At 35.3% G+C, this 14,636-nt stretch overlaps 1 protein-coding gene across 3 annotated transcripts in view; it reads right to left on the reverse strand.

The window, feature by feature from the left end:
* The window catches only part of sh2d4a (SH2 domain containing 4A), a 40,822-nt gene extending 26,419 nt beyond the window's left edge, over window positions 1-14,403 (reverse strand). Inside the window, exons 1-5 of one of the 3 annotated variants that reach the window (XM_056466341.1) lie at window positions 14,322-14,403; window positions 12,271-12,539; window positions 6,681-6,840; window positions 5,232-5,376; window positions 3,655-3,802 (exon numbers count right to left, since the gene is read on the reverse strand). In XM_056466341.1, coding sequence (XP_056322316.1) covers window positions 3,655-3,802; window positions 5,232-5,376; window positions 6,681-6,840; window positions 12,271-12,445 — 628 coding nt within the window. In that variant the 5' untranslated portion in view covers window positions 12,446-12,539; window positions 14,322-14,403. Of the gene's footprint in view, window positions 1-3,654; window positions 3,803-5,231; window positions 5,377-6,680; window positions 6,841-12,270; window positions 12,540-13,906; window positions 14,134-14,321 lie in introns of those variants that run through there. The other 2 variants (XM_056466339.1, XM_056466342.1) reach the window with 2 other exon arrangements.
* Window positions 14,404-14,636: the final 233 nt, after the last annotated feature.

Below are 14,636 nucleotides of genomic sequence, written 5' to 3' on the forward strand. Positions count from 1 at the left end.
TTTCACTCTGTTTCAACATACTCAATGTGGCATGGAATAAAGCAGCATTCTCCCACACGTGTTGGAAAGAGTTTATCTGTATGTCTAACTTTGGGAAGAGAGACACAGAACAAGTGAGGGCAGAACAAATATCATAAAGCCAGTTACGACCCCCATTATTATTGTTGTTACTACAACAACACAAAAAATATATAAATCATTAAATCAAAAAGTATTTAAAGTGTGCATCACTTATTAAATTTAAAGTACAAACATTTTATGTTAAAAAATTTAGTACTGTATAGGTGATATTGTGAATAAAAAAATATCTTGTTGTTTGTAATCTTTTTTTTTTTTTATGGAATTGCAGTAATTGAGAAGTAAAAATTTATTTTAGGTGACTCAACAAACAAGGATACACTCACAGACCACTTTAGGTACACCTTACTAGTACCGAGTTGGACCCCCTTTTTGCCTTCAGAACAGCCTTAATTCTTCATAGCATAGATTCAACAAGGTACTGGAAATATTACTCAGAGATTTTGGTCCATATTGACATGATAGCATCATGTAGTTGCTTCAGATTTGTTCACTGCACATCCATTATGTGAATCTCCCGTTCCACCACATTCCAAAGGTGCTCTATTGGATTGAGGTCTGGTGACTGGGGAAGCCATTTGAGTACAGTGAATTTATTGTCATGTTTATATGTAATGAATGCAGTCTGATTCACGCTTTATGACATGGCACGTTATCCTGCTGGAAGTAGCCATCAGAAGATGCGTACACTATGGTCATTAAGGGATGGACATGGTCAGCAACAATACTCAGGTAGGCTGTGGCGTTGACACAATGCTCAATTGGTACTAATAGACCCAAGATGTGCCAAGAAATTATCCCCTACACCATTACACCAGCACCACCAGACTGAACCGTTGATAAAAGGCAGGATGAATGCATGTTTTTATGTTGTTGATGCCAATTTCTGACCCAACCATCAGACAAGGCAATGTTTTTTCAATTTTCTTTTGTCCAATTTTAGTGAGCCTGTGCGAATTGTAGCCTCAGTTTCCTGTTCTTAGCTGACAGGAGTGGCACCCGGTGTAGTCTTCTGCTGCTGTAGCCCATCCGACTCAAGGTTGTACGTGTTGTACGTTCAGAGATGCTCTTCTGCATAACTCGGTTGTAACGAGTGGTTATTTTATTTACTGTTGTCTTTCTATCAGCTCCAACTAGTCTGTCTATTCTCCTCTAACATCAACAAGGCATTTGCACCCACAGAACTGTCGCTCACTGGATATTTTCTCTTTCTCTCCATTCTCTGTAAACCCTAGAGATGGTTGTGTGTGAAAAACCCAGTAGATCAGCAGTTTCTGAAATACTCAGACCAGCCTGTCTGGCAAAAACAACCATGCCACGTTTAAATCCAATTAAATCACCTTTCTTTCCTGTTCTGATGCTCAGATTGAATTGCAGCAGATCGTCTTGATCATGTCTACATGCCTAAATGCATTAAGTTGCTAATGTGTTCAAAACATCAAAGGTTCATCCCTGTGCAGTAATCATCATGTTCCCTTCCAAGGGGTTTCAGAATGTTCCATGCTTACTTTGTGACATAAGGACATGTTCACTGTAAAATCCATTAAATACTTTAATAATAATAATTAAAGAAACTGAGTAAATTCATTGCCTTCAAACTGACAAGGTGAACTGTTAAGTTGACTTAATTTTTTCACCTAGTTTACTTATTTTTACCTTAAGTCAGATTTAAGATTTAACTGTCACCGTCCTGCCACCCTTAAGATTTCTTTATTATATTGCAGTCAAATCCTAATCATGATAAACTATTTTTTGTTGGAAAGGTCAGACCAGATCGAAACTAATTTACTGTCACCTGTTGGATTGTTTGCAGCTACATTTTTAAACTATAATATTGTAGACTAAACATAAATCAGTCATGACAAAATATATATAATTTGAAACCTTAAGATGTCTAGTTTAATGATTTAATTTATTTAATTGATGAGTTGATTTTTTGAGAATTATTACTGAGCATCAGTTATTTATTTATTTGCAACAGGATTTCTCATCAGAGTCACAAGCATTACTGTGCTACAGCAATCTACCTGTAAATAATTTTTATATATTTATATAAATTTTAATAAAACACCACCAAACTGTCCAAACAAAATGTTTTTGAGCTATTAACTTCAAATTTGGAATATAATTTAATGTTTAGCTTTGATTTTGATAAATCTTATGTAATATAATAAAATATACATTTATTGTTTTATTATTTAATAAAGGCACAAAACTTGAACGCTTAAAAAAAATAAATAAATAAAAAACTGTACATATGTCTACTTTAAAGTGAGACCAAGCTTATAGCTTATAGCAAAGTCGAGTAAAGGAGGTCGAGCCTTCTCATTTATAGCTCCTAAACTCTGGAATAGCCTTCCTGATAACGTCCGAGGCTCAGACACACTCTCCCAATTCAAAACTAGATTAAAGACCTATCTGTTCAGTAAAGCATACACTTAGTGCACCACTTGGGGGCTTCCACACAGGTTATGCATCTTGTTGATATACACTGTGAACATCAGCTACGCTAATTATTCTCTTTATTCTCCATTTCCACCTGGGGATACTCTTCCCGAGGCCCTCAGACTATGCAGAGTCACGGATTCGATCCAAGACCAACGACGAGATGATCCCAAGGTTTTTATATCCTGGACCAGGCCGAATCCTGAGCAGCTACTGTGATGGTCATGGAAGAGTGGAGAACATGAGACTGATTCCTGTGACGCTCCAGAGACAGACGAGTCTTCGCTGAGGCCAGCTTCCAGCCTCCGCCACTGAGACTGCAGTTCTGCACAAAACGTTTGGCCAGCGGAGAAATTAAAATGATCGTGCCCAACTGAGCCTGGTTTCTCTCAAGGTTTTTTTTCTTCACTTCCGCCTTTAGTGAAGTTTTTTTCCCCTCTCCGCTGTCGCCACTGGCTTGCATGGTTCGGGATCTGTAGAGCTGCGCATCGTTGGATTTGCTCTTCAGTATTTGGACTCTCAGTAGTGATTATTAAACCACACTGAACTGAGCTAAACTGAACTGAACTTAAACACTACAAACTGAACTACACTGTTCCTATTTACTGTGACCTTTTATGTGAAGCTGCTTTGACACAATCTACATTGTATAAGCGCTATACAAATAAAGGTGAATTGAATTGAATTGAATATCTATACTGCAAAGCAATGAAGATTGGCATTCATTTAAGTCATAGGTCTCAAACTGGAGGGCCTGGAGGGCCGCAGCTCTGCACAGTTTTGCTCCAACCCTAATCAAACATAGTCATGAACACCTTGATTAGTTGGGTCAGCTGTGTTTGATTAGGGTTGGAGCAAAACTGTGCAGAGCTGTGGCCCTCCAGGAATTGAGATTGAGACCTATGATTTAAGTTAAACATGCCATTTTCATGTCTATGTTCAAAAAGTGGGGGTGGCAGTTAAGGGGTTTTAATCACTTTCTACAAGTAAAGTTAACTAATGGATTTTACAGAGGTCCACTTGATTGTCCAAAAATGGGCAGTACATACAAGTCAAGAATGTGATAATAAATAATAAACTTATAAGAAAATAAGGTGGTGTAGAGTTCAGCACTGATGAGGTTTGTCTTACAAGTCTCCTGCCAGTCCTTATCCTCCTCCTCTTGTGTGTTTTTGCTGCTCTGCACCTCCTTCAGACACTGGTAAATCTGCTGTTTCCTCTCCTGCTCCAGCTTCTTCAGCTCCTCCTCAGCCTTACGCCTCTCCTCCTCCTCCATTTTCTGAGCAAGAACAAGCCTCCAGTCAGTGCACAGTCAAATCATTAAATTCAGGGTCAAATTTAACAAATATACACCACAAATAACATAAAAGGAGAAAAAGGGAACAAAAATTCCCCTGCAATAATTAAAGTGTTAGTTTGCCAAAATTTTTTGTTATGTTACTAATTACTCACCCTCATGTTCTTTCAAACCCCTGAGACCATCATTAATCTTTAGAAAACAAATTAGGTATATCAAGTGAAATCTAAGAGCTCCCTCAAACTCCATATACAACAATAGTCCTGACTCCTCAGGAACAGACCACATACCTTCAGTGGTTCAATCAAAATCCTATCATGTTAATTGTGCTCATATAAAACAAGAATAATGCCTTTATTCAACAGTTTCTCTCCTCAGTGTGAGTACAGGGTGTGCACCACATTCATGAGCACTGCGCACTGATGCATACCCTGGATGCCCATAAGCAACTTTGAAACAAAGCACACATTTTATGAAAACCTTGCTGCACTGTAAAAAAAAAAAAAGTTGACTCAACTTAAAATTATAAGGCTTGGTCAACAACTTTACAAAAGGTCCATACATCATCTGTATGTGCTCGTCATGGGATTCTACAGTGCAAAGTAGTCCACAGAGTTCACTGGTCTAAGTGTAAACTGGCTTGCATTTTCCCTGCTACTGATTTAAACTGTGACAAATGGCATGCTGAACCTGCAAATCTAGTTCACATGTTTTGGACCTGTCCTGCTTTGTTTCCTTCTTGGGAGTCTGTTTATGATTAATTTTCAGCAATTACATCTATTAAAATTGGTCCTTCTCCGTTAATTGGCCTGTTTAGAGTTCTACTCCCTGACTAAGTTACCATATTATTTTTCTAAATTAATAGCTTTTATGTCATTATTAGCTAGGCAGTGTATTTTATTGCAGAGGAAGTCTCCTCAACCCCCATCTCATACTCAATGGATTAAAGACGCCTTATTTTTTTGTTAAATTACAAAAAATTAAATATAGTCTTTGAGGTTCAGTGATCAAATTTTCTAACATTTGGTTGCCATTCTTGGAGCATATCAAATCTTGCCATCTTGCCTTTTTAGTCTGTACCTTCCAGATGAGTACTAGTGCTGATATAGCAAAAGCATACAATATAGCGCACGCGCAAGATCAATTTGGATCAGTACCAGTTGGCCTTTACCCGATCCAGCAAAAATATACGATTTCGAACAATATCCGATCCAAGTATTGGAATTGGTGCATCCCTACTGTTGGTGCAAATAACAATGAATGAGCCTTTTATTAATCATCACATTCTGTAATTAATGAGGTTAAAAAACTAAAATCAATTGACCAACTAAATAAATTGAGCAGTTTTAAGCAAAAGATGAACATGATGGGGCTGAACTGATTATTACTGTTTGGTGTGAGTCAGCAGTACCTTGATTTCCTCCTCTGCTTTTCTCTGTTGAAGAGCCTCAGCCTGTTTGGCTTTCTGCTGGACTTCCTGATCTAACAACACAACCTGCTCCGGTTCAAGATATATTCCAGAGAAACGCTTCTCCAGCTCAGCCGCTTTCTTAACCCTTGGCAATTGCAAGAGAAAACAACATAGAAACCATTTATGCATAGGTTATGAGAGGTAATTGACTACTCACAGAACAGGAAACTGCTGCTATGAGAAGAGGCCATGAAGGTCAGTGAGAACATTCTAAGCAACAAGACAGGTAAATTCCTTCACACTTGCATATTCACACGCAGCACAAAAGAAATTCCTTTTTCTCACTGTCTGTCTAGTATGGTTTCAAGGTTTGTGGAAGGTTTTCCAAGACAAACATGTTATTTCACCTATTTTCCATAATATGAAACTAAGCCAAATATCAATTTGGACTTGAGCCCATATTTTATGATATTATTGTTGCTGTGACATGGTAACAAAAGGTTTCTACTTGAATCCCCATATTACTGTAAACACAAGCCTCTTCAGCTTCACTTCTGCCCTTTTGCTCAGTGCAGTTATCTACAGCACATATTGCATCATGGGAATACTAACCATTTAGGTTTGTTGAACAGATTTACACAAAAACAGTTTAATAATTAAAAAAAAGAAGCTATTTTAACTTCTGTCTAATAGTTGTATTGAAAAAACATAAGGAGGAAGTAGCATAGCAGAAACATTATTAGAGCACTGTACTGCAACATTCCTTTAAACCGGTAAAATATTTAACCAGTGTTGACAGAGTTGATTACTTTGTAGTTCATGCCAAGCAATACATTTTTAGTCAAATAACAAATCAAAGTGTTATTTCAGAGTGTAACTGGGTTGAACTAAAATAAAAAAAGAAATTTAAAAAATGAAAGTCAATGAATTAGTTTTATAACAATAATCTCATGATTTAACTAAATAAACTTTTTTGAAATATACAGTAAAATAAAGCTTGTGACCTTATATTGACGATGAAGCGAACTTCTCATTATAATATGTCTAGGCAATTTAATCTTCAAATTATTAAATGTAATGTAAAATAAAATCCTCTATTATTTGTCATAATGATGAAATAAAATACAATATAATTTTAAATGAAAATTTTGGATATATTAAGCACAAAAATTGCAAACTGGAGATAAGTAGACAAACATTAAAGATTTGAATTAAAACCGAACATTTAAAATAATCTTAATAGTAATATTTATAATAAACCTAAAATAAAGTGCATAAAACAATTTCTAAATCATAAATGGAACACACAAAATAAAAGTTATATGCACCAAAAATTTAAACGATGACAGTACGTAAATATATACTAATATTTCAGATTCTCATGATGCATTTCATCAAATAATAATTGTGGTTGCGTCAATAATGAAAGCTATAATAAAATTGTTTTACCTGAGCTCCTCAGCCTCTCTCTGGGCCTGCAGGGCTGCTCTCTGGGCCATGATCTCATCACAGACTTGATCATAGGGTTTGTCATTTTGATGTTCTCCCATCACCCAAACCCAAACATCATTATCCAGACCCTTCATCCACGACACACTCTTCCCTGAAACTGCATAAATGACACACATTTTACAACATTCACAATACTGACACTATTTTTTGGGCATTTAATGAAAGTACTCTGATCAGCCAGGTCTCATGAATATCATGGTAACACTTTAATTGCTCATTGTAAGTTCTTGTTAACTCTGAATGAATTTCCATTGTTTTTCCTATGTAAACGTGCACTTGACGGATAAGCGTGAACATCACACTAGCTTCTTTGGCAGTGCCTCTTTTAAGACGTCGTGTCAAGTTAAAATAATGTAAACTTTTAAATGCAGCACCACTCATCTTGTTTACAGTAGCAAGTTATTTTATTTGATGGCAACATGGTGGAGGAGGGGCTTTTTAAAGGTCTCCGTGAATCGGAAGAGACTAAGACTTTTATTTCAGTATGTTGATGTACTTCCAACCAAAACTGAATATTGAGTAGGGGTGTGGCTGTCTTTTGCACTTCATTCTCTCACATCAAACTAAAGTCATGAGAGGGAATTGATACGCAGTTGCTTTGGAAGCTCTCAGGTTGACGTCAACAGAAAAAACGTCACTAAAGTGAATGGACCAACTTTCATAGAAGATTAACAAAACAAACACATTTTTTTAATGGATTATAACTTGCACAGATTAATTATTCACCTTAAGAATAACAATGTGAGCTAGCAAAATGAACATTGCAAATTCAGATTTCATGCAGACTTTAAAAATCATTCCTGACCTTGTTGTCTCATCATTTTTAGATGCAAAGACACATTTTGTATGAACGACCCCTAAGTATCTTCATCAGCCAGTTAGAATCATGGATTCAACAAACCCCATAGTGTAACTAATGTTAACAAGGACAACTTTAGATTTTAATAATGCATTATTGAATGTTAAACTATGATTTATGAATTCTGTGCATGTATTTTTCATTCTTATTCCATGCTAGTAAATACATGAACTTAACATTACTCTCAGCCTCACGCGTCATGCTAAGCACCGTCCATGAACCGGTGGCTAAAGTTTTTGATTGTCATAATTTTGAAGGTTTTCTTAAAGGGCACCTATTTGACCCCTTTTCAGGATTTAATAGAAGTCTTTTGTGTCTCTAGAATGTGCCTGTAAAGTTTCAGCTCAAAACACCCATAGGATTATTTATTATACCTTTTTAATACTTGGAAATTTGAGCTGTTAAGACATAGCTGTTTTTGTTGCCTGTGCCTTTGATGCAAATGAGCTAGTTTTCCCTACCCACCGTTTCTCTATGCATGCCTTCACATAGATAAACAGCACAGTGACAGACAAGAACGAAGCAGATCTTCCATACTACACTAAGAACTTTTCCAACGATTATATGATATACAGTATTTGTTGTGGAGTTAATTAAAGCCTTTCTGCAATGATGAGTCATACATAATGACGTTAAAGTTCGCGAACGCATGCACGCATGTTTAGCTTTGGACTGTTTTTGCACAGGATACACATTAATATCCATTGCTGTATGGATATCCATTATGTTAATGTACAAAATAAACCAGATTTAACGTCCACAAACTGGGATCAAAGCGTCTTCTTTTATAATTGTACTGACACTATGCAGCTGTTGTGTTAAATTACATAGGGATTTTACTGTCTTTATTACAAACATGCCCTTTTTTAAAAAGGTTTTAAACTCATTCTTGACCACATTTGATGATGATGATTGATGATCACAGAGAGCTGAACAGAACTTTTAATCCCGGTTGCTTTGTGCACGTCCAGTCTTGTGGATATGATTATACATGTTACTATGGAGACATGTTAATACACGGCTGTCAATCAATGCAGTGGGCGGGGAAACCACGGATGCAGAAGTAACTGTTTATAATGACTAAAATAAAGAACTGCTTAGTGGAATTAAAGAGAGAGATTTCTCAATACAGATATGTTGTATGGGCATGGCTGTCATGAAGTGCACACGATTGTAAAAGGTTGAGTAACAGCATTCTTGTTTAAATTTCTGGGTGTTTTAGTAAAAATGTCACCGTGAGACATTTATAAATTAATGATTTACTGCCTGCATCAAAAGTATGCAAAGTTTAATGGATAAATGCTTCAACCTGCAAGATGTTGGCATATACGCAGGAGGGGTTACTCGTTTTTTTCACTGCCATCAGAAAAAAATGCATTTAAAGCATTCAAAAATGCAATATTTTATCATACAGATATCGTTCAAAACTTAAGAGTTCTTCTATTTACATTTTAGTCACAAACTAAACTAATGGGTTGCACTTTCCCAGTCTGCATGATCTTTATGTAGAAATGTGTGATTGAAATAAGAACTGAAATATCCTGTGTTTTGTTGAGAGATCATTTAGAAAATTGACGCGCCATTGCTGTAAAGTTTAAGACATTCGTGATTGAAAGATGCCATTGTTGCACACCGGGCAGTTATAATATGGACATTTTACCGCTAAACATAATGCGGCACAAAACAATCATGATTTGTTGGTTACCCTGTCAGACATATAGCATCATGGGCAATGCTTGAGCATTTCAAGCGGCTAAAGTTCCCTGACCTTTCAGTCAGACTTAGGTCTGGCTACCCAAGACTAAGCTAACATTAACTGATCAAGTCACCAATACGATAAACGGACTAAATCTGTTTGCTAAGTTTGACGTCACAGTTGCTATGTCCAAACACTTTATCAGATGACAAAATGAACATGGTTAGCTGTAATACCACTGAAGTCATGATAATACCGTTTATATCCACACTGCTATAAATGCTTTTCTCACTTAGATTTGTTTTGTCTGGTTTCTAGTCCAAATATCTAAAAATTCTCAAATCAAAAAGCATTTTCTAGACATGCAAAATAAATTGTCTTGTTTAAAAAAATACTGAGTGATATTTTCCTTCTACTCCATCTGCCAATGGAGTAAGAAAAATAAACTGATGTTAAATGAAATAAGATTATTCTGCTTGTTTTAAGGAAAAACTCACTTAATTTTGGCATATAATGTCTTAAAACAAAACAATATGGTTTGCTTGTCTAGAAAATGCTTATTGATTAAAGCTTTTTTGGATATTTGGACTAGAAACAAGACAAAAATCTAAGTAAGAAAACCATTTTTTGCAGTGCATGCCTAATTTCAGATGGTGATATTCAACTAGAATTCCAGCAAAGTTGGCATGTTTTTTTTAAATGCAATAAAATCAAGATTATGCGATTTGCAAATGAAATTTCAAATTGTATTTTGGAAATATAAAAAACATTTTGATTTCTATGGATGCAACACACACCAAAAAAGATGAGACAGAGAGCACAAAAAAAGCACAAAGTCATAGAATACCCAAATAAAAGAGGTTTTGAAGCAGTCCACAATACACAGGTGAATTGGTGATGCATGACGACTTCATGATTGGGTATAAAATGAGCATCTTAGTTTCTTCCACGTAAAGCAGGATCATGGCTTGATCGCTTTGTGTCAAAACCATGTGAGAATTGTCAAACACATCATGTTTATCAATGCAAACTTACAGCCAATTTTAGCATTTTACCAACTACTACATTTAATATTGTGAAAATAGAGAAAATCCAGATAAATATTAATCTGTATAAAGTAAGGCAGGAAACCTAGGCTGAATGTGCTCTAGCTTTGACTCTCAGATGGCACTCCATTAAAACGGTGTCTGAAAAATAATGTCAATGTTAAAAAGTCAGTCGTGGTTAAGAGAAAAGCAGAACCAATAGTTGGAGTGTGGAAATGTGAGCCCCACTGACATGCACCATCGACATGGAGGCATACATTTGCAGAATACAGAGCCATTTACTGCCATCATGATGTTATCTTTCATGGTAAGTCTTTGGTTACTAGATTAAGTTTCCTTCTGCATGTGCTCCAACAGCTTGATTTTGTAAATATTGAATAGATGTGCTTGACTAGCCTTCCTGCAGTCCAGTCCAGACCACTGACTGTTGAGCAGTTGAAGATTTGTATTATGGCAGATTTGGCAAACATTTTGGTTGTAAAACATTAACAGTTTGTATTTTTAAACGGCCTAGCACCTTCTTATCTGTCAGACATGTTAATTGAGTATCAGCCTGGTCGGTCTCTTCAGTCATCTAACCAGAGACTGTTATGCATCCCTAAGTCGAGGCTGAAACGCAGAGGTGACCGTGCTTTCGCAGTAGCTGGTCCTAGGTTGTGGAATACTCTACCCCTCTGTATTAGATCTGTTTCATCTCTGTATGTTTTTAAATCTAGGTTGAAAACTTGCCTCCTTGATTTGGCATGTTATCAATGACAATTGTCCGTTTTAGCTATAATTTTTATATCTTTCTCTTTCTGATTTGTATTGTGCAGCACACTTGTCAACCTCTTTGGTTGTGTTTAATAGTGGTATATAAATAAAATTAATATAAACATTGACAAAATCAAGAACATGCCATTTATTGATTCTCTTTAACTTTTATTTACGTAACTGACAAATGTGCAAAGAAAAGATATTTATGAGTATAACTATTATATTTACTTTTAAATTTATATTTACAACTATTATATTTTATATTATTTAACTAATATATTTATAACTAAATATATTTCTATTAGTATAAACTAATTTTGATTTTAATACTTGCAACACACTCCAAAAAGTTGGGACAGGGGCATGTTTAACACCGTTTCACGTCAACTTTCCTTTTAATACAATCTTTAACCATCTGGAAATTTAAAGATTTAAAAACCAAGAGAAGAATTTTAAAAGTGACTCGATAGTGCAGAGGCAACCAGTGCAAAGCGCGTAAAACTGGTGTAATGTGCTCATGTTTTTTGGTACTTGTTAAAAGCCTTGCAGCAGCATTTTGAACTAAATTTTGAATGGCTTTTATTGCATTTTTGTCAGTACACTGCTTCAATCTTTCACTTTCACGCTTGTACTTCAGATACTGTTGGTTGGTTGGTTCCTGTTGGTTGTGCACCTTTTTTACCAACCAGGTTTGTCGACGCATTATAACAACACAGATCACTCTGCCTATTCATGCCAGAGTTCCGCGGAAAAAGTGATTGAAGGGTGGTAATCTGTGTGTAACTTGTCTTTATTTATTTATGATTTGGTTATGGGTAAAACAAAGACAATGCAGGTCAGGTAGTTGAAACTGTAATCTACAAATAGTTATTTTGTTATGAATTAGATAATTATTCAGCAATAATGAATTCACCGCGGGCTACGATGACGATGTCATCGGTTATCACAATGTTTTACATTATACATCGTACGATGCCAAATTGGTCTACATTGCCCAACCCTATTTTTCCACTGTCCCCTTATTGTGTGATATGACGAAACAGTGATCTTGAACAGAAAGATATTTTTAATGCAAATGATTGCAGGCTTGGCTAGAAAACAGCATTGCATAGATCTCAACATAACTGCTTATTCACATCTTAATGACAATATTTTTGTGGAAATAAAAACCTTTTTTGGCTTTGGCACGTGCGGCTTCCTGTTTCTCCAGCTGTGTCTCTCTTTCCTTCCATCTCCTGATCTGTTCTTCTCTCATTTTAAAGAAGAGAACTTGTTTCTGTTCCTCGTTCAGCTCAACCAGGAGATCCGGCTCAATGTACATGTCGATCAGTATCTGCTGCAGCATCTTCACGCGTCACTGACACCACCTTGACAGAACTCAAATATCTTCAGTCAGCAGAAGAGTATAGGGGCGTCTCTTGGTCTTTGAGAAAGGTGGACTGTAAAAACACAACCATTTCAAACTTTTTTTTTAGTTCTTCCTCAGACGAAACGTTATAGAAAATAAATTACAATACTCTACACAAAAAAAAACAAACATAAAAAATAAAATAAATTCAACCACATAAAGCAATTTTTTTTTTAAATAAATCTCAAAGTGAGAGAGAGAAAAAGTTGGAAATAGATTTAGTTTTACCAATAAGGATTAAGCTTACATCTAGATTAAGATCAGTGTTAAGTCTTTAAGTCTAATATTTCTGTTGTACCGAACTTTAAAACAAGTAGGCTTACAATTAAAGTCTCATTTTGATCATGAATTCATTTGACAAAAACATCCCCTATAATCCAATAATAATAATAAAGTTAAAGGTAAAGATGGCTTTATATTCTCACATTCGGACATTCTCCTTATTAATATAATCTCAGAAAGGTATCGCCAATTCTAAATAGTGAAATCATATTAACTACCAAAAGCACAACATTTTTCAGTCAATTAAATAACGCTAATGTTGTTTTTAAGTCATACTTGCATGCGATTTCAGACCGATTATTCAAAGTATCGAGCTAAATAATGTGTCAAGTTGTCACTGAGTGATTGTATAATTGTAGTTTATTATAATAAACTATGTTAGATCTGTAGGAGTATCACAAATTAATGTTACTTTCACGTTATTGTAAAAAATTAAAATGAAAGCTACAATTTGAAACAAGCAATTTCTTTTATGGAAAAAGTGGCATTATCAACTCGTGTAAGAACAAAATGTTTTTTAATCAATGAGGGAAATATGAAATCTAATGTAAAGAATGTATGTACTTTGTAAAGACTTTTAAAAGTGAAAGGACCACACAAACAAACACACACAAACACGTGCTGCTTTACATTTATATTTTAAAATCATTGATTAGCTTTAATCTCTGCTTAATTTAATTCCTATTGTTGGAACCCAATGATAAACCCAGAATTGCTATACATATTAATAAAAAAAAAAAACTGTGAGATGTAAAAAAAAAAAAAAAAAAAAAAAAACCAAAACAGAACTCAGAAGTAAAGTCAGATTAAAAAAACAAAAGGCATAAACATAAATCTGACTCCTTTTTGTGGGGAAATACTAGTAACAAAAGTCACAATTACTTAAATCACAATGTAAAAACATAGGAATACAGGGTAGTGTAACAGTTACACGGATGTCTGTTAATCTCGAGACAAATTTCCCATATTTGAACAAACCCAGAAATTTTACATTTAATATAAGAATGTAAACAAGGAACAGGAAGCAACACAAAACCGTCAATCAATCAATGCCACATCAAATCCAGCTCTATGACTCACAATGAGAGAGAAAGAGAGAGATAGAGAAAAACTTACCGCTTTAATCAAGTCTTCACACACTCATTACTCGCATGCGGATTTGACAAACACCTCAGTGGTTTAATGTTATCTCCAAAAAAACCGCTGACTATAACCCTTCATTTCTTTGAAAACTACACCTGACATTAGGAGAAACCTGTACAGAAAGGTAATTCTCGAGTGTAGTCTGTGGTAATGTTGAACACACCCACAAAACTCAAACTCAGTTCCCTCCTACACTTGGTTCTTCCTCCGGCTACGTGTGAAAGACTCATTCAGCTGCATGAAAGGTGCTTTATGTGCCGCTCTTATGTTTGTTTGCTTTGCTTTGCTTTCCGTCAGTCACACAATTAGAACTTATAAACTATTACTATAGCAATATATATTTTGTATAAATATTTAGTTACACATAGCGTAGCTAGCTTTAGCTTACGTTTAAATCCGTCCATTCTTTTAACCCTCACAGTGCAGGTGAAAGGCGAAAGTGTGGAGGCTCAGCGTGGATTGAGTTGTTCAACGACCTCTGACACGGATAGGAAACAATTTGAAAAATTCAGTGATTTTAAGCTATTTCTCAAAGTTAAATTAAAATTAAGAATGTATAAACAGAGCGTTATACATTAGGTTTAATGCACTGTTCATAATACAATATTACATAAATAAAAAAATTTAAAAATCTTGATTTGTGCAAGATTAGTTGTGACGAGCGACCCGCACTAGATGGAGCACTTGTCATAAACAACCACTG

Source organism: Danio aesculapii, chromosome 10, assembly GCF_903798145.1.
Source record: "Danio aesculapii chromosome 10, fDanAes4.1, whole genome shotgun sequence".
In the NCBI taxonomy this organism is placed as follows: Eukaryota; Metazoa; Chordata; class Actinopteri; order Cypriniformes; family Danionidae; genus Danio; species Danio aesculapii.